Consider the following 25,578-nt stretch of genomic DNA (forward strand, 5'->3'; position numbering starts at 1 on the left):
TTTTATTTTTAAAGGAAACCTTAATATTCTAAGACACAACATCATATGGATGAACATGGACAAAATCTTTAATTTCGTTTTAAAAAAAAATAAAATGACATTTGATCTGACCTCAGAGCATTCAGTTTACAGTTTAAACTTTGTACTCCAGCAGACAAAAGCTTTACTCCTGAATCCTGCAGGTTTTTGATGGTCAGGTCAAGCTCTGTCAGACTAGAGGACCCAGAGATGAGAACTGAGGACAGAGCTTCACAGATTTTCTCTGAGATTTCACAGATGTTGAGTCTGAAAATAAAAACATTAAGAAAGACTGCTGTTAAAGTGTAATCAAGGTGTAATAACTAATCCTGTTTGTTTTGTGCTGAGTAGGTTAGTAAAACTTCACTTTAACATACACTCAACAAAAATATAAACGCAACACCTTTGTTGCTGCTCCCATTCCCCATGGGATGGACGTAGAGACCTAAAATTCATTCCAGATACACAATATAACCATCCCTCCCAAACAGTGGTCACAAATCAGTCCAAATGTGTGGTAGTGGGCACATCTGCCATATTGAGATAATCCATCCCACCTCACAGGTGTGCCACATCAGGATGCTGATCTGACATCATGAGTAGTGCACAGGTGTACCTCAGACTGCCCACAACAAAAGGCCACCCTGGAATGTGCAGTTTTTTGCGCTATTGGGGGTCTGGGGACCCAGAACCGGTCAGTATCTGGTGTGACCACCATTTGCCTCATGCAGTGCAACACATCGTCGCATGGAGTCTATCAGATTGTCAATTGTGGCCTGTGGAATGTTGGTCCACTCCACTTCAATGGCTGTGCGAGGTTGTTGGATATTCGTGGGAACTGGTACACGCTGTCGTATACGCCGGTCAAGCACATCCCGAACATGCTCAATGGGTGACATGTCCAGTGAGTATGCTGGCCATGCAAGAACTGGGACATTCTCAGCTGCCATCTGCCCTGAACAATGTGAACCATGATTCATCCGTGAAGCGCACACCTCTCCAACGTGCCAGACGCCATCGAATGTGAGCATTTGCCCACACAAGTCTGTTACGGCGACGAGCTGGAGTCAGGTCAAGACCCCAATGAGGACGACGGGCATGCAGTTGAGCGTCCCTGAGACGGTTTCTGACAGTTTGTGCAGAAATTGTTTGGTTGTGCAAACCAATTGTTCCAGCAGCTGTCTGGGTGGCTGGTCTCAGACGATCTTGGAGGTGAACCTGCTGGATGTGGAGGTCCTGGGCTGGTGTGGTTACACGAGGTCTGCGGTTGTGAGGCCGGTTGGATGTGCTGCCATATTCTCTGAAACGCCTGTGGAGACGGCTTATGGTTGAGAAATGAACATTCAATGCACGGGCGACAGATCTGGTTGACATTCCTGCTGTCAGCATGCCAGTTGCACGCTCCCTCATTGCTTGTGGCATCTGTGGCATTTTGCTGTGAGACAAAACTGCACATTCCAGGGTGGCCTTTTGTTGTGGGCAGTCTGAGGTACACCTGTGCACTACTCATGATGTCAGATCAGCATCCTGATGTGGCACACCTGTGAGGTGGGATGGATTATCTCAATATGGCAGATGTGCCCACTACCACACATTTGGACTGATTTGTGACCACTGTTTGGGAGGGATGGTTATATTGTGTATCTGGAATGAATTTTAGGTCTCTACGTCCATCCCATGGGGAATGGGAGCAGTAACAAAAGTGTTGCGTTTATATTTTTGTTCAGTGTAGAAATGAATGAAAATTGTACAAAACAACAATAAATGGTAAAGTTTACCTTTACTGGCTAAATTTTCTCACTTGATAAAAACAAAAAACAAACAAACAAACATATAAACAAACAAAAGAGAATACAAATTCTGATCTGACCTCAGGATATTCAGTTTGGCATGTGGACTCTCCACTGCATCAGACAGAAGCTTTACAGCTGAATCATTGAGGCTGTTGGTACTCAGGTCCAGCTCTCTCAGACTACAGGACTGGGAGCTGATGACTGACAACAAATCTTCACAGCTTTTCTCTGAGAGGTTACAGCTGCTCAGCCTGCAAAAAACAACAAGAACGAGAACAACAAAACAATATCTATTATCAAATATAATCACTTTATATGATGAACCTAGGTAATCAAATGAGTACAAATGAGTACACTACAATGCAAAATTAAATTAAAAAAATGTTCAAGAACTTAAGTCTAACAGAAGAAAAATATTTCATTTTAAACACAATTATACCAGTGTATCTAAATGGAAACCAGAGAAGAGCGGGTAGATTTAGTGACACTAGTTCAGTGTCTGCTGGCTCAGGCCAGTGAGTACTACAGTTACTACAGTACTAAACTTACTACAGTACTGTTGGTCACTTTATTAATTCTAATATCTGTGATTACAGTAAATGTGGTTGTAAATAATTGCTCACATGATGGACTTGGTGCAGACTCTTGTTTTTTTTTTTTTTGTCAACAACAAGCTGCCTTTTAAAGTCCTGCCCTCCCTAAATACCAACGTGTTTTCGATTGGACAATTTCAGTTACTGACAAGAAAGAGGACATTGACGGCAATTTTAATTATGATGCCCAAGGTTTTTCCTCTATACTGGATATAATCAGGACAGCCATAGCAGAGAATTATATAAAAAAATGAGTGTGTACTTAAGGTGAGACAGAAACCAGAACTTGGATTATAAACATCAAGAAAAGATACAATCTTGTAACTGGTGGCAGATTTCTTTTCTCGTGCATTAATCACATATTTTAATCATATCTCTTTAGTTTAGCAAGATGACTCCTGACACCAGTTGTATGCATGTAGAATGTTTTCATAATTGGGCCTTGGGTTTTATTGCATCTTCACAGACGGTCCACTTGAGACTTGAAAATCTCCAGACATCCTGCTCTTAATGAGGTGATGGGTGGTCGTAACTTTTGTTAGAGTAGGAGGGGGTAAAGAATGAGCTGGACTGAAGGTATAGAGATTTATGATATGCTATGGAATGTTCTTTGTTTAAGAGTGTTTGGGCAGATATAAAATATTTCAGGGTGGTGTGCCTCCTCAGAAAAATGTTTGGTGTTTGATCTGAACGTTCTCTCCACTGCAGTGTTTTTCATCTTTCTTTCTTTTAATAAACCTCACTTCAAAAGACACGCTTAGCTGGTAGTTGCAGTTTTATTTAAGAGTTTCCACAACATAACTGAGGTATATGCTTTAGAAAAAAAGAACTAAGTGAGCAAGCTGAGGATAATGAACCCATAAGAGGGGCTGAAGGATCAGAGCCCATAGTCTTATAGGCTGGGTCTGGATTGTCCTTTGATAAGAGCTACAGACAAAAATCTCTCAGAAATGCTGACCGGCTGGACTGAAACATTAAAGGTATCATAGTTGACCAAGTGAGTGATGATCATTTAATTCCCTATTTTTATGTATTTTTAAGTGTTCTCTGAACTGATCATGCCTGATTTAATATTACTTACAGAGCCTTGTTGGAGGCTTTGACCACTGGCAGCAGCCTCAGAAGAGCCTCCTCTGAAGCAGAGTATTTCTTCAGGTCAAACACATCCAGCTCTTTTTCTGATGACAGTAAGATGAAGACCAGAGCTGACCACTGAGCAGGAGACAGTTTATCTGTGGAGAGACTTCCTGAACTCAGGGACTGTTGGATCTCCTCCACCAGAGAACGATCATTCAGTTCATTCAGACAGTGGAACAGATTGATGCTTTTCTCTGCAGACAGATTCTCACTGAGCTTCTTCTTGATGTACTGGACTGTTTTCTTATTGGTCTGTGAGTTACTTCCTGTCTGTGTCAGCAGACCTCGTAGAACATTGTGATTGCTGTTTAGTGAAAGACCTAGAAGGAAGCGGAGGAACAAGTCCAGGTGTCCATTTGGACTCTGTAAGGCTTTGTTCACAGCACTCTGGTGGAGAGATGATTTAAACCACATGGACGTTGTTTGTTGTTCTTCCAGCAGATTGAGTCCAGAGTTGATGAAGGTCAGATGCACATGAAGAGCAGCCAGAAACTCCTGAACACTCAGATGGATGAAGCAGAACACCTTGTCCTGGTTCAGTCCTCTCTCCTCTTTAAAGATCTGTGTGAACACTCCTGAGTACACTGAGGCTGCTCTGATATCGATGCCACACACTGTCAGGTCTGATTCATAGAAGATCAGGTTTCCTTTCTGCAGCTGATCAAAAGCCAGTTTTCCCAGAGACTCAATCATCTTCCTGCTCTCAGGACTCCAGTGTGGATCTGTCTCATCTCCTCCATCATACTTTATCTTCTTTCTTTTGGCCTGAACCACCAGGAAGTGGATGTACATCTCAGTCAGGGTCGTTGGCAGCTGTCCTCCCTCTCTGGTTTTCAGCACATCCTCCAGAACTGTAGCAGTGATCCAGCAGAAGACTGGGATGTGGCACATGATGTGGAGGCTTCGTGATGTCTTGATGTGGGAGATGATGCTGCTGGCCTGCTCCTCATCTCTGAATCTCTTCCTGAAGTACTCCTCCTTCTGTGGGTCAGTGAACCCTCTGACCTCTGTCACCATGCCAACACAGTCAGGAGGGATCTGATTGGCTGCTGCAGGTCGTGTGGTTATCCAGAGGCGAGCAGAGGGAAGCAGTTTCCCCCTGATGAGGTTTATCAGCAGCACATCCACTGAGGTGGACTTTCTAGGGTCAGTTAGGATTGTAGTTTTGTGGAAGTCCAGAGGAAGTCGACACTCATCCAGACCATCAAAGATGAACACAACCTGGAAGTCTTCAAAGCTGCAGATTCCTGCTTCTTTGGTTTCAGTAAAGAAGTGATGAACAAGTCCCACCAAGCTGAACTTTTCCTCTTTCAGCACATTCAGCTCTCTGAAAGTGAATGGAAATATGAACTGGATGTCCTGGTTGGCTTTGTCTTCAGCCCAGTCCAGGCTGTATTTCTGTGTTAAGACTGTTTTCCCAATGCCAGCCACTCCCATTGTCAGCACTGTTCTGATTGGTTCTTCTCTTCCAGGTGAGGCTTTAAAGATGTCTTCTTGTCTGATTGTTGTTTCTGGTCTGTCTGGTTTCCTGGAGGCTGTTTCAATCTGTCTGACTTCATGTTCATTATTGACCTCTGCAGTCCCTCCCTCTGTGATGTAGAGCTCTGTGTAGATCTGATTCAGAAGGGTTGGGTTTCCTGCTTTAGCGATGCCCTCAAACACACACTGGAACTTCTTCTTCAGTTCTAACTTGAAGTTAATCTGACACTTCTCAAGAGCCTCTGAAATAATAAACAAAAGCGGTTAACATGTCAGTATCAATGCCTGGGCAGAAACAGTCAAAACATTACCTGACCAAAAGGGTCCCTACATAGAAGCTACAGATAAAGTGTATCCACAGCCTTTCACTTATTTCACATTTTGTCATCCATTCTTTCAAAATGTGGTAAATTCACTTCTCAGGTCAATTTAAAAAAAAAAAAAAATACCACATAATGACAATGTAAGACACGCATGCTTGGAATTCTTGTTAATGTATTAAAAACTAATAAAATGTTGCCATACATAATAATTCATAGTCTCGCCGCAATTCTTTGTGGAAGTACATCTGGCAGCAATTACAGCTGCAAGTCTTTTTGATTATAATGCTTAAAGCTTGGTAAACCTAATTTTACACAGTTTCTTTCATTCTTCTTTGCAGAACTGGTGTCAACTGGGTCGGTGTCACACCCTTGAAACACCCGTAGCTAGTCAGGCCCCTGTAGTTAGGGAACAAGGTACCATAGGGCCCACTTGCTCTCCCTCAGCGGAATGTGCCGAGCAGCCAGGGAAACAGGCTGGCTGGCTGGGTGACAGTGAGGAGGAAGCATAGTCCTAAACAGAAGCCCCAGGTACACCACCAACCCGTTCATGTGTCTAACCGTTTTTCCCCACTCGGCGACACACCCGCCGGGGGTCAAACTCTGGTAATTGGTGATTCTGTTCTCAGACATGTGAAGCTAGAGACACCTGCAACCATAGTCAATTGTCTTCCAGGGGCCAGAGCAGGAGACATTGAAGGAAATTTAAAACTGCTGGCTAAGGGTAAACGTAAATTCAGTAAAATCATAATTCACGTCGGCAGTAATGACACCCGGTTACGCCAATCGGAGGTCACTAAAATCAATATTGAATCGGTGTGCAACTTTGCCAAAACAATGTCGGACTCTGTAGTTTTCTCTGGTCCCCTCCCCAATCAGACCAGGAGTGACATGTTTAGCCGCATGTTCTCCTTAAATTGCTGGCTGTCTGAGTGGTGTCCCAGAAACGATGTGGGCTTCATAGATAATTGGCAAACCTTCTGGAGGAAACCTGGTCTTGTTAGGAGAGACGGCATCCATCCCACTTTGATGGAGCAGCTCTCATTTCTAGAAATATGGACAAATTTATTAAACCCCCCAAAATATGACTATCCAGAGTTGGGACCAGGAAGCAGAGTTGCAGTCTTACATGCCTCTCTGCAGCTTCTCTCCTCCTGCTACCCCCCCAAAAACCCATCTCCATAGAGACTGTGTCAGCTTCCAAAAAGACAAAAAACAAACTAAAAACCAGCAACAAACAACTTAAACATAAACAATCACAAAGAAAGAACAATACAGTATCCACATCTGAACCAAAGAGTAAAACAGTGAAATGTGGATTATTAAATATTAGGTCTCTCTCCTCCAAGTCTCTGTTAGTACATGACTTAATAATTGATCAACAAATTGATTTACTCTGCCTTACAGAAACCTGGTTGCAGCAGGATGATTATGTTAGTTTAAATGAATCAACACCCCCGAGTCATTCTAACTACCAGACATGACTTAATAATTAATCAACAAATCAAAAAACACAAAAACTAATCTTCTTTGTTATCATCTATCATCCACCTGGGCCTTACACAGAGTTTCTGTCTGATTTGTGAGTTTTTATCTGATTTAGTGCTCAGCTCACATAAAATAATTATTGTGGGTGATTTTAACATTCATTTAGTGTCACAGTCAGTAAAAGCAGACTACAGTGGGATGCAAAAGTTTGGGCGACCCTGTTAATAGTCATTATTTTCCTGTATCAATCGTTGGTTGTTATGATAAAAAATGTCAGGTAAATATATCATATAGGAGACGCACACAGTGATATTTGAGAAATGAAGTTTATTGGATTTACAGAAAGTGTGCAATAATTGTTTAAACAAAATCAGGCAGGTGCATAAATTTGGGCGCTGTTGCCATTTTAATGATTCCAAAACCTGTAGAACTAATTATTGGAACTCAAAGTGGCTCGGTAAGCTCAGTGATCCCTGACCTACATACACAAGTGAATCCAATAATGATAAAGAGTATTTAAGGGGGTCAACTGTAAGTGTCCCTCCTCTTTTAATTTTCTCTGAACAGTAGCAACATGGCGGTCTCAAAACAACTCTCAAATGACCTGAAGACAAAGATTGTTCACCATCATGGTTTAGGGGAAGGACACAGAAAGCTGTCTCAGAGATTTAAGCTGTCTGTTTCCACGGTTAGGAACATATTGAGAAAGTGGATGACCACAGGCTCAGTTCAAGTAAAGGCTCAAAGTGGCAGCCAAGACACGGTTTGTGATACATGCGGCAAGACAGTGAGGTGTTGTGGCAACACCACTAACCTCATCAAAGACCTCACTGTAAATCATATCACAGAATATGACGAGCATATATTGAGGAAAAACTGAAGGGAGGAGCGGAGAGGGACAGGTGCTGCTAGGGCGAGACAGATGTCTCTCGCCGAGTCCTTTAGTGCTTCAGCCAGGCAACATGTTCCAATGGCACAACTTCAGTTTTCTTTTATTTCTATATGATAATTCTGAATTATTAAGTGATAAGAACAAGTAATCTTTTATCTTTTATCAGAGACTTGTGATTGCTGGCTCTCCTTAGTTAATCCTTAGCTTTTATTCGTGCCTTTTCTTTTTTTTGTGTATTAATTGTTTGCCCGGTGGTCTGTTGAACAGCACAGATGGTTTTCAGTTTAACATTTGCAATGAAACCCCTTATTTACTCTGATTTTGTGAGAGGGCTTGTGTATGTTTCTCCGCACCTGTCACCTAGCAGAGGGGGTCGTAACACACACTGGGATCCATAACACACTCCTTTAAAGACGTCTTTTTATTAGATAGTGTTACGACATAAATATATATTCTTAGTTCTTATTTTCTGATTAGATTGTTTTGTGTATTTTAATAATAAAGGCCTTTATAAATCCAGACCCAGATGTGAGAAAGAACTAGGTCAGAGGGTTAAAGGTCACCTAGCAACAGAGGCTTCAGTAAGGGGAACTTAAGAAACAGGAAGTTTGGTGCAGAGCTGCAGAGTCATATTAGTAAAATACAGGAAACCAGACAGAAAAAGCAGAACTAAGTAACACACACATTAGTCAGACCAGAAGGAGTTGTTTTGATCGAAACTGTGTGTGTCTGTGTGTGACCTATAGCAGAACTATATATACGTAGTTTAGCTTGCAATGCTTTTAGAACTGTGGGTGCGTGGCTCGTGTCTACCGTTCTCTGTTTCCAGAAATGTACAATAAAAATGATTTTTTGAGCTTCACCACTGTGAGTTGGAAGTCTTTCTCTCTCGCTAAAAGAATCAAAAGAACCAAAATTTAATAATTGGTGCCTTGACCCGTATTCTTTTACGGCTGAGAGGACAAATTTGGCTTAAGGTGCGATCAGAATTGAGGCGAACAGGAGACCTGTCTAAAAAGATTTAAAGGTAGGCAGAGCCTGTTCAAAAAAAAAAAAAAGCAAATTGTGCAGATTGGATGAATTCTAAATTATCTGGTCACCAAGTTAATGATCCTTACCGTTAAATTGGCTCAGTAGTGGTGAAATTAAAGTAAATTATAAAATCTGTTAAGTATGACATGTCCATGGTGATTTTCGGTAATGTGTGATAAATAAAAAGTAAAGTCTAGGAAATATTTGATGAAAACTTATTGTTGTTAATGCTGGGGTGAATTTTAAAGTTGATGTGACGTGTGCTTAAAGTTGATGTGTTATGTGTGTCAATTGTGTTATCTGAGACAAGGAAAGAGGGTGGGAACCGAGTATCAGATAAATAAACTGGCGCTTAGAGTCCACAGTGGTGCTTCTAAAGTTATTTAAATTAATCTAAGACTGGAGTTGAACTCCAGGGGTGCAAAAGGTTCGGGGTTGGTTCCCACACTTTACTGCAGACGCGCGTTAGAGACCTGCGGCAACAGGAGAACCCGGGTGATTCCCGTGACCACTGAGGTCGGTCGTTAATAATCAGTGGTCAAGTACCACTTTTGTTGCACCGATTGAACGACAAAGTGGGGCTTGGGTGTGACCATTTCAACGCGGGTGACCGGTAAAGCTTTAAGTAAAGCTTCAGGCACCAGTAGGATACTGAAACGCTGGTTAAGTGGAGCTTCTGGTCAAGCTGCGGGGAGCGCTTTTAAATAGGGCCTAGAAATTTGACCGCTATTGATGATGGCGTTGTTTGACCAGCAAGATGGGCAGACCTGGGCCTTAGAGGCTTTTAAAGTAGTCGAAAAGGTAGGAACGCTGGTACCAGGGAAGACGATGTGATGTTGAGTAATGGAAATGTTGAATACTGAGTAATGGAAATGGAAATAATGTATCTTGGCATTTGGTGTCTTTATAAATGTGTGAATGTATAAATGAAGTGTAAAATTGTCTTTGGATGAATGATCAAAAGTGTATATTGTTTTGAAAGTCTAATAGAGAAGGGTGTAGTGTGTGTGTGAGAAGATCTGTTAAATGAGAGAGTGAATTGTGCTAAAATGCGATTGAAAGAATTGTGAATGTGTGTGGAAAAACTGTTAATTGGGCTGAAGATTTGTGCCAAAAGAGCTCTGCTAAGCACCCTGAGGATTTTGATGTATTTTTTCCCTGTGTTAACACTGTCCATATTTATATAGCGCTGCAGAACTGTGCCCCCCCCCCCCCCAGCATGTTTGCACTGAGGAGGAGATGCTCTGTATCTCATTGTACAACCGTATAGTGACAATAAAGCATTCTATTCTATTCTATTCTATTCTATATGTGCTACCCATTAAAGGGGTGAAGAAACCAGGAGTAAATTTTTGGAAGCGGAAACGGGTTAACTCTATAGAGGCTGTTTCCAAAGAGTGACAAAAGTAATGTAGGACCTTTTACCAGAAAAAGCTAATTATATCTTTTTTTTTAGTTCACAGTAGTTATTGAGGCAGTCAGTTAATTATGTTAGCTAATACAATTAGTTATAAAGGGGGTATGTTACGAAATAAATGTATATTTTTAGTGCTTATTTTCTGATTATATTGTTTTATGTATTTTAATAAGAGAGGCCTTTAGAAACCAAGCCCAGACGAGACAAAAACTAGGTCAGAGGGTGACAGGTTGCCCTGGCAACAGACTTTAGAGATGGGAAGTTTAGTGCAGAGCTGCACAGGAAATCAGACACAAAAAAGAAAGAGGAACTAACTGAGTGTGTGTGTGATGTGCTGCAGAAATATAACCATGCTGGGTGCTACTGCATTCAGACCTGAGCTTGTGTCTGCGTGTGCTCGGTCTCCATTTCCGGAAATGTAAAATAAAGATTATTTTTTGAGCTTTGACCACTCTGAGGCCAGTCTGTTTCTGCCACCAAAAGAATTCAAAAGCACTGAATTTAATAAGAGCAAATTGATGCCAATTAAATGTGGTAATCTTAATTACTCAATCGACTTCCCTTTAAAATAGCTTCAGAAAAATTGTCACATTTGGGGATCGAGGTTACTAAGTCACACAAGTCATTATATGAAGCTAATTTTGTGAGAACTTTGGATACATTTAAAAATGAGGTTGAATTTTGGAATTCACTCGCACTTTCCTTGATAGGCAGGGTGAATGCTATTGAAATTATCTGCCTCCCCCATCTCCTATATCTTTTTCAAAATATCCCTGTGTATCTGAAAGCTACATTCTTTCAGAAAATGGACTCAGTCCTTCTCCTTTTTTATCTGGAATTACAAGAGCCACAGGATAAAAAAGGCACCCCTTTGTAAAGAGAAAATGTATAGTGGCATAGCATTACCAGACTTTAAAAACTACTACTTCACAGCTAATATGCAATAATAATAATAATAATAATAATAATAATAATACATTTTATTTGAAAGCACCTTTCAGAACACTCAAGGACACTGTACAAGGTAGAATAATAAAAGCAACATAAAAGCAAACAGTTTACACAATCATAAAAGCATAAAACATAAAACAAATTTAAAATAGCAGAGTGGAGAGGTTATGTGGGATAAGCTATTTTGAACAAGTGAGTTTTGAGTTGGGACTTAAAGAGAGAGAAGCAAAAGATATTTCTTAAATCAGGAGGTCGGGAATTCCAGAGTTGAGGAGCAGAGCAGCTGAAAGCCCTGCTCCTCATGGTGGCAAGACGGTGGGAGGGGACGGAGAGTGAAAGGGAAGAAGTAGATCTGAGACAACGAGATGGGGCAGTGATCTGAACCAGATCAGAGGGATATGGAGCGAGATGATGAATAGCCTTCAATGTGTACAAGAGTATTTTGAAATTGATATGGTATTTGACCGGGAGCCAATGAAGCTGCTGCAGGACAGGAGTGATCAAGAAATGGATAGGCTCAACACAACAGGAACTCAGCGTAACTGGCAGTCCACAAATATAATCAAACAGTATATGAGTGACTATGGCCTTTGCGATGCATGGCGCTCCCTTCACCCCACCAGTAAGGAATATTCTTTCTTCTCACATGTTCATCACTCCTACTCTCGTCTGGATTATTCTTTGGTCAGCAGCTCACTGCTGAACGACATTTCAGACACTGAGATTCACCCTATAGCTGTCAGCAATCATGCTCCTGTATCTGTAACACTAATACATAAGATAAACGCTACACCAAGTAAAAACTGGAGATTCAATACATCGCCACTCAAAGATGAAGACTTTATTAAATATTTTAAAAAGGAATGGACTTCATATTTAGACTTTAATGACACTCCCGGAACATCAGCTTCTGTACTATGGGAAGCAGGAAAAGCTGTGATGAGAGGTAAAATAATTTCTTTCTCATCACATAAAAAGAAAGAAGAAAACAAAAATATTCAGGAATTAGAAAAAACCATCAAATCACTAGAAGAAGCCTACGCGTCCCACCAAGATCAGGAAAGAATGAACAAAATATGCAAGACAAAACTAGAATTAGATAAAATTATTAATAAAAAAACACAATTCCTAGTACAAAGACTTCGTTTGCAGAATTTTGAACACAGTAACAAATCAGGTCGATTTCTAGCTAACCAGTTAAAAATAAAGAAAGAAAAAACAACTATATGTGCTGCTAAAGATTTATCGGGGAACACAATATATGACCCTGGAAGAATAAACAACATTTTTAGGGATTTCTATGAAACTTTATACTCACCACAAATAAACCCATCTAAAAATGAAATTGATCTGTTTCTTGACAACGTAACTCTTCCAAAATTACTAGACAGTCAAGCAATGGAACTGGATTCGCCACTGACGCCAGGTGAATTCCAGGAAGCCCTGATAAGTATGCCCAATAATAAGGCTCCAGGTCCAGACGGCTTCCCTGCAGAATTCTACAAAGAATTCTGGACAATTTTGGCACCAGTATTCCACAGCATGTTGCAGGAAATCGAGGAAAAGGGCAGACTACCACCAAATATGAATTCTGCCAACATTAGTCTCCTGCTAAAACCAGGCAAAGACCCTTTATTTCCCTCAAGCTATCGTCCAATTTCTCTTTTAAATGTAGACCTTAAAATAATCTGCAAAGCTCTCTCAAAGAGATTAGAGAAAATAACCCCCTTCTTAATTCATCCTGACCAAACTGGTTTCATAAAAGGTCGGCACTCCTCAACAAACACTCGTAGATTACTTAATTTAATAGACTACTCATACAATAAAAACGTTGAAACCATAATATTATCTCTAGATGCAGAAAAAGCATTTGACAGAGTTTACTGGAAATTTTTATTCGCAACTTTACACAAATTTGGTTTCGGAAACTCTTTTATAAACTGGATAAGAATATTATACAATTCCCCAACAGCTCGTATCAGAACAAATGACCAGACATCCTCCAGCTTCTGTCTCCTGAGGGGCACCAGGCAGGGATGCCCACTCTCCCCTTCACTTTTTGCAATTTTTATCGAACCTCTAGCAGCAGCATTTAGACAGGCTACAACAATTAAGGGCATAAAATGTAAGAACATAGAACATAAAATCAGTCTCTATGCGGATGATGTGTTGCTTTTTCTACAAAACACACAAACCAACCTCTCTGAGGTAATTACTCTAATAAACTGGTTTTCAAGAGTTTCAGATTATTCAATTAACTGGCCAAAATCTACAGTTCTCCCCTAACTGCTCCTTCCATAATTCTTCCTCTGCCCCACTGCAATCCGGAAATATTAAATATTTAGGTATTAATGTTTCTCCTAAGCTTTCAGACTTAACTAAATTAAACCACATCCCACTTCTAAAGAAAGTAGAAGGCGATCTGACTAGATGGAAATCTTTACCCATATCACTCATGGGAAGGGTTGCCACTATAAAAATGATGATCTTGCCAAAAATAAATTACTTATTTTTGATGATCCCTAACAAACCATCACACGATTGGTTCAGATCTCTGGATTCATATATTTCCAAATTCCTTTGGAAAGATAAACCCCCGCGTATTAGCTTAAAAACGCTACAAAGAACCAAGGATAGAGGAGGATTAGATCTGCCTAATTTTCACCAATACTTCTTAGCCAACAGGCTTCAGTTCATCTCAGAATGGTTAAAACATACCTTCTTAGTTGAGCCCTGGCTAGATGTTGAACAGGCACTATGCAAGGATCTAGAGATTTCAGACCTACCATTTATTAGCTCAAACATCAAAAGACATGAATGCTTTAAAAGTATCAACATCAGCTTCTCTTTGACAGCATGGTGGGAGTTTCTAAAAATAACGGAGTCTTCCCTAATCCCATGCAAACGTACTCCTATCTGGAACAACCCTGACATATTACAAAACAATAATATGATTAATTTCCCAGAATGGAGTTGTAAAGGAATTAAATACTTAGAACATATATTAGAGGGAACAGAATTGATCCCATTTGACAGACTAGTTGCACAATATGGGATCAACAAGAAAAGATTTTTAGAATATCAACAAATTAAATCCATAGTAAAAAAGAAATTTAACCTCAGTCAAGTTGAATTACAAACACCACTAAGTGCGGCACATTTTCTTACTCTTAAATCCCCCAAATTATTATCTAAAATATACAGAACACTTTCTAAATTAGATGAATCAATATCCCTTCCTATTGCAAAGTGGGAAGCAGATTTATCAGTCAGTTTAGACCAAAACTTCTGGTCTCAGGTATGCTTAAAAACATTTAAATTGATTAAAAATCCCAGTCTGCAATTAATACAATACAAAATACTACATAGAGTGCACTATACAGGTCATCGGATGTTCAAGATGGGCTTTACATCTTCCAACAACTGCTCACACTGTCAAAGCAATACACCAGACAATTACATCCACGCTCTTTGGTTCTGTCCACCAGTTCAGAAGTTTTGGAGCGAGATATGTGAAGACTTATCAAAGTGTCTGAAATGTAACATTCCAACTTCCCCCTTAGTGTGTTTGTTGGGCAGCTTAGATAATGTCACTTCAGAAAAGAATATAGCCCATATGATCTTCACTGCCCTATGCATAGCCAAGAAAACAGTCCTCATGAACTGGAAAAATAAAAATAATCTTAATTCTAACCAATATAGAAATTATCTAATAGATTACATTAGTTTTGATACAGCCTCGGCCACCACATCAGATCAATTGCTCTGGGCTCCTTTGATCAGCTCCATCACCTAGTGGGGGTGGGGGGTCATAGTTTGGTCCCGCCTTCAATGTTGTGATTGGTGTGGGGGTAGGGACAGGCTTAGGGCGTCGGGGGGTTCCCCGGAGGCATCTTCCTTGGGGGGCTCAACCCGGGGTAGCGGTCATGTCCGGTTGGGGGCTCTTTTCTGACTATTTCCTCGTGGCTGCGTGCAGTGGGGCTAGGGGAGGGTCTGTGCTGACAGACGTGGGTTACTGACCTGGTAGCCTGTTTGCCCCTGGGTGGGTCCGGGATGGGCGTGAGGTTCTGGGGGCGCTCCGTCTCTGGGCTGGGGCCCTGGCCGGGCCTCGGATCCTGGTTTGTGTGTTGCCAGGGTTGTGGGCGGGTGGGTGCATGGGGGCCCATCCCTGGCGCAGGGTGCCGCCGGTGTGTCGAGCCACCTGGGGGGCTCTTCAACTGGTGGGGGAGATTGTCACACCTTGCAGGAGCTTTCCTCTCCTCAGGAACTCTCTGCAGGAGGGGGAGATACAGGAGAGGTGGAGGAAGATCTCAGCCTGGGCATCTATTGTCTCATGTAGTCTGTAAGATGGGTGGATGGTGGGGTGGGTGCAGTTTTCTCTGTGGTGGGGTTGGGTGGACTGTCCCGGGCTCTGTGGGGCCGGGGGGCGCTGCTGTGCTGGTCCCCGGTCTGGATGGGCCTGGGCCCCCTTTCCCTGGCGGGTCGCGGAGTATGGGAGTGCCTACTGGGGTCAGCGGGGGAGCTGGCCCCAGGGAGGGGTCACCTGCCCCTCCCTTCCTTCCCTCCCCATCTCCAGCTGCCTCCCTCTTCCCGCTCCACAACAACCACCCACACATGCAGGGCCTTTGAGTAGGGGTATGTCACCAGGATGCAGAGGAGGCTACCCCCCTCTGTCCCCTTCTGGCTGCCTCTGCCTCAATTTTATTGAGGCAGAGGCAGCCAGCAGAGTCAGCAGGCACGCCAGTGCAGCCCCCTCTAGCTTCTGCTCGGTGGCTACTGGGCGACCCCTCGTCTGGGGATCTCCTCAGCTCTTCCCAGGAGGGTTGCACGGATGCCCCTCCAGTGGTCCTCCTTGGGCTCTCGCACTCTGGGGCTTCTGGATATCTGGAGCCTGGATCTCCTCCATGCTTGCTGCATGCCCTGGAGGACGGGGCTATGGCCCTCTACACCCTCTAGCAGACCGTGTTCATAGACATAAACTACACTTTTCCTTGCTGCTACTTCAAAGCACGTTGTGCGCTGTCTGTCCTGGGTGCTGCACAACAACATTCAATATTTAGTATTTACTGTTGTTTACGCTTAGCTAGATTAATGTGATGGTGTTGTGTTTGGTATGTTTTTTTGCTTGTTTTCTGTTTTTCTCTCAACAGGTGATCCAGGAGATTTTTTTTTCTTTATCTTTTTAAGTGCCCTTTCTCACTGTCCCTCTTCCCTTCTGTTTTTCTTTTCCTTCATCTTTCTTTCTCCCTTTCCTATCCCCCAGTCATGTTTGCCCCGTCTGTAACATCTGAAAATAAAATAAAATAAATAATAACAACAAAGGTCGATCAAACGGACTAATACGGCAAGGCCATGATGATCCATTTGGCAAAGTAAATCCACTGGGTATCCCTGTTGGTCTTCAGACAGCAATTCTGACGGCTAAAGAAAGCCTTTTTATGGGATGATGTCGTTGTAAGATTCAAATTCAATATATTTAGACTGGGTGACTGAATTGGATCTTGTGTGTGTCTCTCTGTGCATGTGTGTTTCCATATGTGTCCATATTTGTGATTGTGCGGCTGTTATAGATTTTTTTGCTGATTTTTTTCATTTAACAAGTATATTTGAGGGACCCTCAGCATGTTCAGCATTTTTTCAGCTGTCCATTTTGCTTTTCCAATTTTTCTGTTTAACTTATTACTATTGTGCTAAATCATACTATTTCTGCTATTTTATAGGATTTGTGCTAAATATTGTATTTCTGATTAATTATAGTTTTTCTACCAAATCATAGTACAGTATTTCTGCTTTTTATAGGATTTGTGCTAAAACATAGTATTTCTACTAAATGTAGTATTTATGCTTAATCATAGTATTTCTGCTTTTTATAGGATTTGTGCCTAATATAGTTTTTCTGCTAAATTATAGTATTTCTGCCATTTTATAGCATTTGTGCTAAAACATAGTATTAATTTAAAATTACAATATTCATAGTTCATCACAGTGTCTCTGGTAAATCACAGTATTTCTGCTATGTTGTACTATTTTTCTAAATCATAATGTTTCCATAATGTTTAAGTATTTTTGGCTAAATATATTCTTTCTGTTATCTTATACTATTTCTCCTAAATTCTTGTATTTTTGAGAAGTTATGTTTCTGGTAAGTTACAATATTTCTGCTAAGTTCTGCTATGCTATTATATTTCTGCCAAGTTTTATGTTTCCTCTAAGATATTGCAGTTCTGCTAAGTTATTACATTTTAGCAAAGTTCCTCAGTTCCTTCTGCAAAGTTTTTACAATTTCTGCAACTTTTCAGCTTTTTCAGCTAGTTTTTGCAGACAGCTTCAGCTTTAAAGCATCCACACTGCATTTTCGCAGGAAATGCAAATTTTTCTAGTTATCATATCTCGTCCACCTGGGCCTTACACAGAGTTTCTCTCTGATTTCTCAGACTTTATATCTAATTTAGTTCTGAGCTCAGATAAAATAATTATTGTGGGTGATTTTAACATCCATGTAGATGCTAAAAATGACAGCCTCAACATGGCATTTAATCTGTTATTAGACTCAATTGGCTTCTCTCAAAATGTAAAAGAACCCACCCACCACTTTAATCACACTCTAGATCTTGTTTTAACATATGGCATAGAAACTGAACATTTAACAGTGTTTCCTGAAAACCCTCTCCTGTCTGATCATTTCCTGATAACATTTACATTTACAATAATTGATTACACAGCGGTGAAGAGTAGACTTTATCAAAGTAGATGTCTTTCTGAAAGCGCTGTAACTAAGTTTAAGAATATAATCCACCCACTGTTATCATCTTCAATGCCCTGTACCAACACAGAGCAGAGCAGCTATCTGAACGCTACCCCAACAGAGGTCGATTATCTTGTTAATAATTTCACCTCCTCACTACGTACGACTCTGGATACTGTAGCTCCTGTGAAAACTAAGGTCTCTAATCAGAAGTACCTGACTCCGTGGTATAATTCTCAAACACGTAGCCTAAAGCAGATGACTCGTAATCTGGAGAGGAAATGGCGTGTCACAAATCTAGAGGATCATCATTTAGCCTGGAGAAATAGTTTGCTGATTTATAAGAAAGCCCTCCGCAAAGCCAGAACATCTTACTAATTGTCACTGATTGAAGAAAATAAGAACAACCCCAGGTTTCTCTTCAGCTCTGTAGCCAGGCTGACAAAAAGTCTTCCTTGACTTCCAGTTTCGCCATAAGATGGCTGCACCGACGAGAGCTCCCAGTCATCTCAGCAAAAATGTTATTATTCATTTTGTACTGCTTTCTATTTCTGTGCATACAGCACGATCATACACTCGGTATGACAGACAAACGATTTTGGAGCTACGTTCGTCACCCAGTTTGGACTTTACAGCGGGTTTCTACTCCGTGGACGCTCTGCTGCCTGGGATCCTTTGTTTACTCGCACGACATCGAGGGAAAACAAACAGGGGGAAACGCGCTGGAGTTTTGTGCTGAACGCGACAGAGAAACAGCAAGCCACCTCTGCCCAGCATCCTGCTCGCGAATCTCCAGTTTTGAGTGGGGCAACAGAGTTTAGACTATTGAGACTAGAGTTATAATAGGAAACCAAGTCTTCTTGGGTGAGCAGGTTATGAAAATGCAAATGACTAGAGAAAGCAAAAGATAGAGTATCAGGATTGATTTTCTTAATATTCCGAAAAGAAATGGTACGATCGTTCTTAGTGTTAGAGTTTGTATTGTTGATTGTCATTTATGCTTAGAAACATTTACTCATATATGCTTAGAAGTGTGTAATCATTTGTAGATTGAAAGAATGTCTCATCCTAAAGAGGTCTGTAAGAACTCTGTGTAGCTGAAGAGGGGGTGCGTTCACTCCTCTGTACAGAGTGTGTCCTGGCATGGATCACACTCCCTAGGAGAGTTTCTTTGATTTATGGTATAGCAAGCATACGTATATCTGTTTAAGTATAAGAGCCTTTTGTTTAGATAAATCTGTTAGACTTCTAGGCGCCAGCCTTGGGGAGGCTTCACAGGGTCACATCTTGACCTCACACAGATCACACACACACACACACACACACACACACACACACACACACACACACACACACACACACACACACACACAGGCAAGGTACTCTTTGTGTGTATGTAGACGTCATATGTTAATGAACCTATGCATATTCATGTAACCTCAATAAAAGGGCAGTGGTACGGGAGGACGGACGAGAGCTACTGGGGTCAAGCGAAGGGACGGCGCTTTGTCCGGTTCTCTCCCGTGCACGAGTAAGATGAAGAACTTGCCTACTTTGTGTCTTGCTTTGCGGTGTAATTATATTGCCTTCAACGTTCCAGCGAATAGGTTTATGCTACAAACCTAACATTAATTGGTCCTTCGATGCCGGCTCCCTGGGATCGCATTCACCGAGGGGGGGGGGGGGGGGGGGAGAGACACGCTGAAAGACTGACGTCAGCCAGGAAGTTCCTGTGGATTCGCTGTCTGTCCTTCTCCTCGATGAATGGCGATCGGCGGGATTCAGGCTGATATTACACGCTAAGCAACGCCAAGTAAATTTAAAGAGGCCGACTCTATAACCATGTTGTTGTGCAGTCTCCGCCATTTTGTGAGGCGTTGAGAAGTTCTATACTCTAATAACTGGGTTAGTGTCCCGAAAAAGAAGTTTTGGTTAAATCGCCCAAGGGTCCCAAGCGTCCGGTGTGTGTCCGGTTTTGAAATCGCCCTGGGTGTGTGTCCCGAGCGTCCCTTCATTGGGTTTTGTCACGCGAGTGGGTGAGCGTCCCACAGCTGGGTCAGGGTCCCGAGCGGTCCGGTGTGAGTCCGGAGTAGGCCTATTTTGTGTTATTGTCATTTTCGTCGTCGTCTCGTTGTTGTTGTTGTTGTTGTTGTGTGAGTGTGTGCGGAGCAGACCGCGTGGTGTGTGACGTCAGCAGCTGTTGTTGTTAGCATGGGTTTCTAAGCAACCAAGAGTGAGTTAGAGGGAGAAAGACGTTTGTGCTGGACTTTGCTCCTGGCAGCACAAAGTATTTATGTATAAAAGAGAGAGAGCGAAGGCTCCACAGCTGCGTGGGTGCACGCGAATGCGGTCGCGCGGGTTTCACGCGGACCTGAGCCGTGCGGTTAATCGCAGGCTTATGAATGGAAGAGATTCAAATGTTAGAAGTTTTCAGAAAACACACCAGCCTTGAAGAGTGTGTGGAAAAGGCCAGCCCACATCAGCAGCTGTGCTCTGGTGGGTGGCTTTCCCCCCACCCCTTGCTGACACAAAATGTTAACAGCCTGTGTGCCAGACCATAGACGTAATTGAGGTTGATAGTTGTTAAAAGTAACCTATATTAAGCTTGTGGTTGCTTAAATTCAGTACAATGACATGTAAGGTGAAGTGATATAGGTAAATATTTAAACTAATGAAGTGCATAGAGGCACTTGACCTGTGTGAAAGACTGTCGTCTTATTATGAGCCATTGTTGAGATATGGAGCACACCTGTGAAAACAACTAATATGCTGAACCCTGTATGAAACATCTAAAAGTACATGATGGAGAAGCTGCATTGAATATGAAAGTGTAAGACTTTGCCGCTGTGGGCAGAGCATGCAACTACTGTGTGATGTTACGTTGCAGTTTTTTTTTTTGAGCTGATGAGCAGGCTGCACATTATCAGATCGAGAGCTGTCTGAGAACTACTCAAAGAGAGGGAAACAGAGTTATGAGTGTGCAGCGTTTCCATGAGCAGTTTTTCTGCACCTTGACTCGTGTGTGTGTGTGTAGCATCAGCATCATGTTTTTGTTTATTTGTTTTGTTGGATTAAAAATAATTAAATAAACTGGTGATCATGCCTATGGATCACCATGGCGCATGTCTCCAGCCATATGGTTTATTTATGCAGATGAAAAAGTGAGTGTGAATGTGTCTGACATCACAGTGTTTTTGTGCACTGTGCAAAAGTAATTGCCTCTGATTGTGAGTGAGAGCGGTGATTTTGCAGATCACAAGCTATTGTAAAGAAAAAAAAGAGTGAAAAAGAGACTAATTACATTGTAGACGAAGAAAAATAATCATAGGAAAAAGGTTTTGTGTTGATCAGCCGAAAAACAACTACAATTTTATTTTCTGCTTTTAAGAAAGGATTGTTCACACAAACACAGACAGAGGGAGAGAGATGTGTGTTGATTAAGCAGTGATGATAATAATGAAAGTCTCTCAGTCTGTCGTTTACAGGTGGGGAACGGACCTGGATCAATCCTACACGGGTAGCAGTCGTAAGAAAATTATAGGTTGAAATCATTAGAAAAATTAGAAACACTCAGCCAGAATTTTTGGCTGAATTGTTTTGCAGCTTCCCGTCCTCATCCTGAACAAGCAAGCTCCAAGGAAACGAATCTCTCCCTGAAGACACCGAGTGCAGTTTCAGAAGCACGAGCATGAACATTTAACAGTGGACAGGAGTCCAAGAGACAATCTGAGCAGAGAGGTCCAGCAGCGCTGTGGGCAAACGGCATCAGAAAGAGAAGAACCACCATCTAGATTGGATGGATGGAGATGCGTTTCCAGCCAGCTGCAACCTCACTGTGTGTGAAGGACTTTTGAGAAGACTGTCTGAGTTTGACACTTGCCATGTTTGGAGTGAGATGGCAATGAAAGAGACAGTGGGACAAAGAGAGACACGGGACAAAGCTGGAAAAAAAGCTGACTGCCATTGGACTGAAAAGTGGGAGAGAAGGAGAGGAGCAGAAGAGGGCAGAGGCTGCTGTTTTAGTGTGGGCAATCAAATTAGGTTAAGGAATTCGGGGAGACAAGCGACTGCCTGGAAGTGGAGGATTGACACAGTGTCCAGACCACCACAAAAGGGGAAGAGGACAAGCACTGAGGTATGCAAGTGTGCTGTTAGAAAATGGAAAGGTGACACCACACATGCAGCTGATATCCACCAGAGATAACACAAGACCATACACAAAGTGCTACACATTAAAAGAGGGTATTTGTAGAAGGGGTTAACAACACACAGTGTGGTTGCCGATGGTAACCTGTTTCAGAAGATACATAAAAACAGAACATATATTAACCCTACTAACAATTCCAAACACAAAATAGCTTATGAAGATTAGACAACATTTTAAGTGTGTGAGTCTGTTTATTATTTTGTCCAAGTCACCTCGTGTGATGTAAAGACCAGTGAAACTCATAGCACATTACATGCTCTGCTGGATATACAGCTCCACACAGATGCAATGAGAATTAGCTTGTTATCTTTCATCAGTGTAAAATAGTGTCAATTTAGCAGACACTTGTTATCAAATACTGAATTTATCCTAAAAAAAAAAAATTGACTCTCCAAGTTGCAGGACAACAATTTAACTTTTGTGGGGGAAAAAAAAATCCTGGTTTGATAAATCAGTGATCAGGCAATAAATTTAGTGTTAAAATGGTAAATTGGGAGAAGCTTCCTGCTTGATTAATGCAGCACAAGTAATTTACTGTATGAGGGAAATTGTCTTTTGTGATACTATTTTGAACATGCTTTCCTGTCGTCCTGTCAACTTAGTGGGTTAATAGCTGATATGCAAATTAGTTGATCGGTTTTAGATTAATGAAAGGTGACTGAATTCTAGCACGAGTGAATGAGATGTGTTGGAGTTTGTGTGTTAAGTGGAAACTCTAAAACACTGAGTTTCCTGTTTGATGTGCGAGTGAATCCTGTATTTAGATACACAAACTCTGAATACGTCAGAACAAACTTATTTTGTGAAGTGCATGGCAACATGTTACATGTTTTATGATGAAGGAAAAAGGAAAATTGGATAAAATAGATCTGTGGCCTAAATAAGTGAAGAGCACAGACCTGGTGATTAAACTCATAGCTAATATGACATTAGGGTTAAACTGTTGTGTGTTGTGCAGCTGATGGTTGATTTGGAGTGAATCTAGCTGATGATTTTTCTTCTTCTGTTGTGAAGTCGAGCCTGCCGATTAGTATGATGGTATGATGAACCATGCTAATGGTATGATTTACCTGAGATGAGGAGTTTGTGTCATGACTTAATAAGGCCTTTTTATTTTGATACTTTTACAGTGCACTGAGAGTTTGGTTTGATAATCTGTTATTTTCCATTTTTATCTTTTGAACAGGCACTGATTTTGTTTGTCTATTTCTTTTCTTTAAGCAGATCTGCACGTCAGAAATTAAAAGTGCTATACGACCTGTCGAGAACGCCGTTACAAGTGAGGTTTCTCCACATTAAAATGGGCTCAGGAGAAAGCGACTTATTTGGGACAATATTAAATAAATGTCCCAGCCTAAACCAGATTCAGCAAGGTAATCCGATCTAGAAGTTTTTTTTCCTTTTTGAAATGACGTCATTTTGCTGGAAGTGGAAACTAAATGCGACGACAGGTTCCACTATCAGCAAAGAAAGAATGAATGAATGGAAATAAAAAAGAAAGCTGACTGACTGGTGAAAGAAACTGTGAGAAATTGTATACATCTGCGCAGCGCTAACATTTGCATTTTCTTTTCTACAGCATTACAGTTCTTCATGTGGTTTGATCACATGATTTACACCAGGACAACTGGTTGATGTTTTTCCTACTACAGGATTTTTGGGTTTATGTGTGAGGAAAACTGTGTTTACAGGTTATGAGTGGTGATGCTGTTACATTGTGTTTTTGGGAAAATGTGACGGTTACTTTGATGATATGAATAACGTATTTTCCACAGCAATGGATGGTTGATTTTATGGTGTTTTTATGGCACCTCTGGAACCTGTTGACCTGTGTCTGACCTCCGTCTGACCACAGTCAATGTGTATTGCTAATGTTAGTTTCTCTGAGAATGCTGTGGAAGATTCAGCTGGAACGGACAAGTGACATGAGTAAAACAAATAAGAGATTACGGTGTTTATGGAAAAGTTTAATATGGGCTCTTAGCTGGCCACTTTGAACCCATAATAAATATATGAATGGAGTGACCTTGCTTAAGAGAAGTCACCGATTACATTAATGTTAACTGAGCACATGGGATGATCCATGTTTGAGGCGAATTATGGTAATAATAGTGATTTAATGATTTGAGAAAACCTGCACATGACACTTGTCTTGCCCGTGCTGAATGCTTATTACTTTTTTGATATAATTGTTTATACGTGTGAAGTTTGCTTTTATTTCCAGATCTTGTGTATGCAGGCTCCTGGTGGAGCCAGTTTTTAAGACAGGGATCCAGGTTTGGTGAGTTGACGCATGAGAGTGTCCATGCGTCAAGAGGTGGGGTCCAGAATTAATATTAAACAATGTTTACTATTATTGTTGCAGTGATTTGTGTGATTAGCTGTTTATTTACAAGTATTAAATCTATGCAAGTGGTGCATCCATGTTCAGATGAGGCTTTGATGGCCTATTAGTGAAGTTCACTGAACTAAAGAATGTGGTTTGATGATTGTTGACATGCTCTCCAAATAGAAGTTTTTCTAAAATACAGGTGCAGCAGTAATCTCCTGGGAAATCTTCAGAGGCCCAGTGAGAAGCGAGAACCATTCCAGGCATAGCTGACAGCACCAGGCAGTGGTTGAGGTCAAAGGTCAAGCTGGTTGGGGACCATCATGAAATCAGCTGAACCAGGAGGAAGGCAGAGAAGCAGAGAAGCTGAGTGTTTTGAGACAGATCCAGCAGGCCCAAAATCAGGACTATGCATGACGAGAAGGAGTGCCTAAAAGGATCGTCCACAAGATGGGAGCTGAGGCCAGGAGAGACTTCAGGAGGATCAGAGATCATCTTCAGCACAGCAGACAGGACACAGAGAGCTGTGCTACTAAGCTTCCAGGAGATCAAGAGGAGACTTCCCACAGCAAGATTTTAAATAAAATGAAAGATTCAATATTGACGCTGAGGAAGACAACTAAGGTGTACGACGTGCTCTGCCTTAAACCTTCAGCAGCGTTGGAACACGAAAACTCGAGGGAGGAGGAGCGTGCCAAGCTCCACCGACAGCGCAGAAGGAGTTCGAGGATGACATCATGATTCTATGAAAGCACAGGAACCAGAAGCTATGGTGGTGATGACAGCAATTTACTATGAACATCACCTAATGTGCCACTGTACTGTGCATATGATGACACTCTGAAGGCTGCTGGGATCATAACAGCAGTAAGACGACTGAACCCTGCACCCTTTCCACAGAGGTGTTTCTCTGCAGAGCGTGGACAATTAAGGAGTCATAAATATCCCCATCACAGGACGAAGGCTTGAATGGGGTAATGGGAGGCCATAAAACTAGAGTGCTGGGAGGTCTGCAGCTTCGGAAATAGCTGAGACCCATGTTGACAAACAACAAAACCAACTGGTATGTTTGAATGTTTATTCTACATACATTTGGACTCTGGTCCTGTGGACAATGATGGAACAACTGGAAGAGACATTTATGACGCCCTGCAGAACTCAAACCACTCTGCAGAGA

The 25,578-nt window shown here is 41.6% G+C and overlaps 1 protein-coding gene across 1 annotated transcript in view; it reads right to left on the minus strand.

Moving 5' to 3' along the window:
* Nucleotides 1-25,578, minus strand: part of LOC112432316 (protein NLRC3-like) — a 54,913-nt gene that overhangs the window by 19,456 nt on the left and 9,879 nt on the right. Inside the window, exons 3-5 of the mRNA XM_076879334.1 lie at nt 3,486-5,262; nt 1,889-2,062; nt 112-285 (exon numbers count right to left, since the gene is read on the minus strand). Coding sequence (XP_076735449.1) covers nt 112-285; nt 1,889-2,062; nt 3,486-5,262 — 2,125 coding nt within the window. The remainder of the gene's footprint in view (nt 1-111; nt 286-1,888; nt 2,063-3,485; nt 5,263-25,578) is intronic.

Source organism: Maylandia zebra, linkage group LG3 (assembly GCF_041146795.1).
Source record: "Maylandia zebra isolate NMK-2024a linkage group LG3, Mzebra_GT3a, whole genome shotgun sequence".
Lineage (NCBI taxonomy): Eukaryota > Metazoa > Chordata > Actinopteri > Cichliformes > Cichlidae > Maylandia > Maylandia zebra.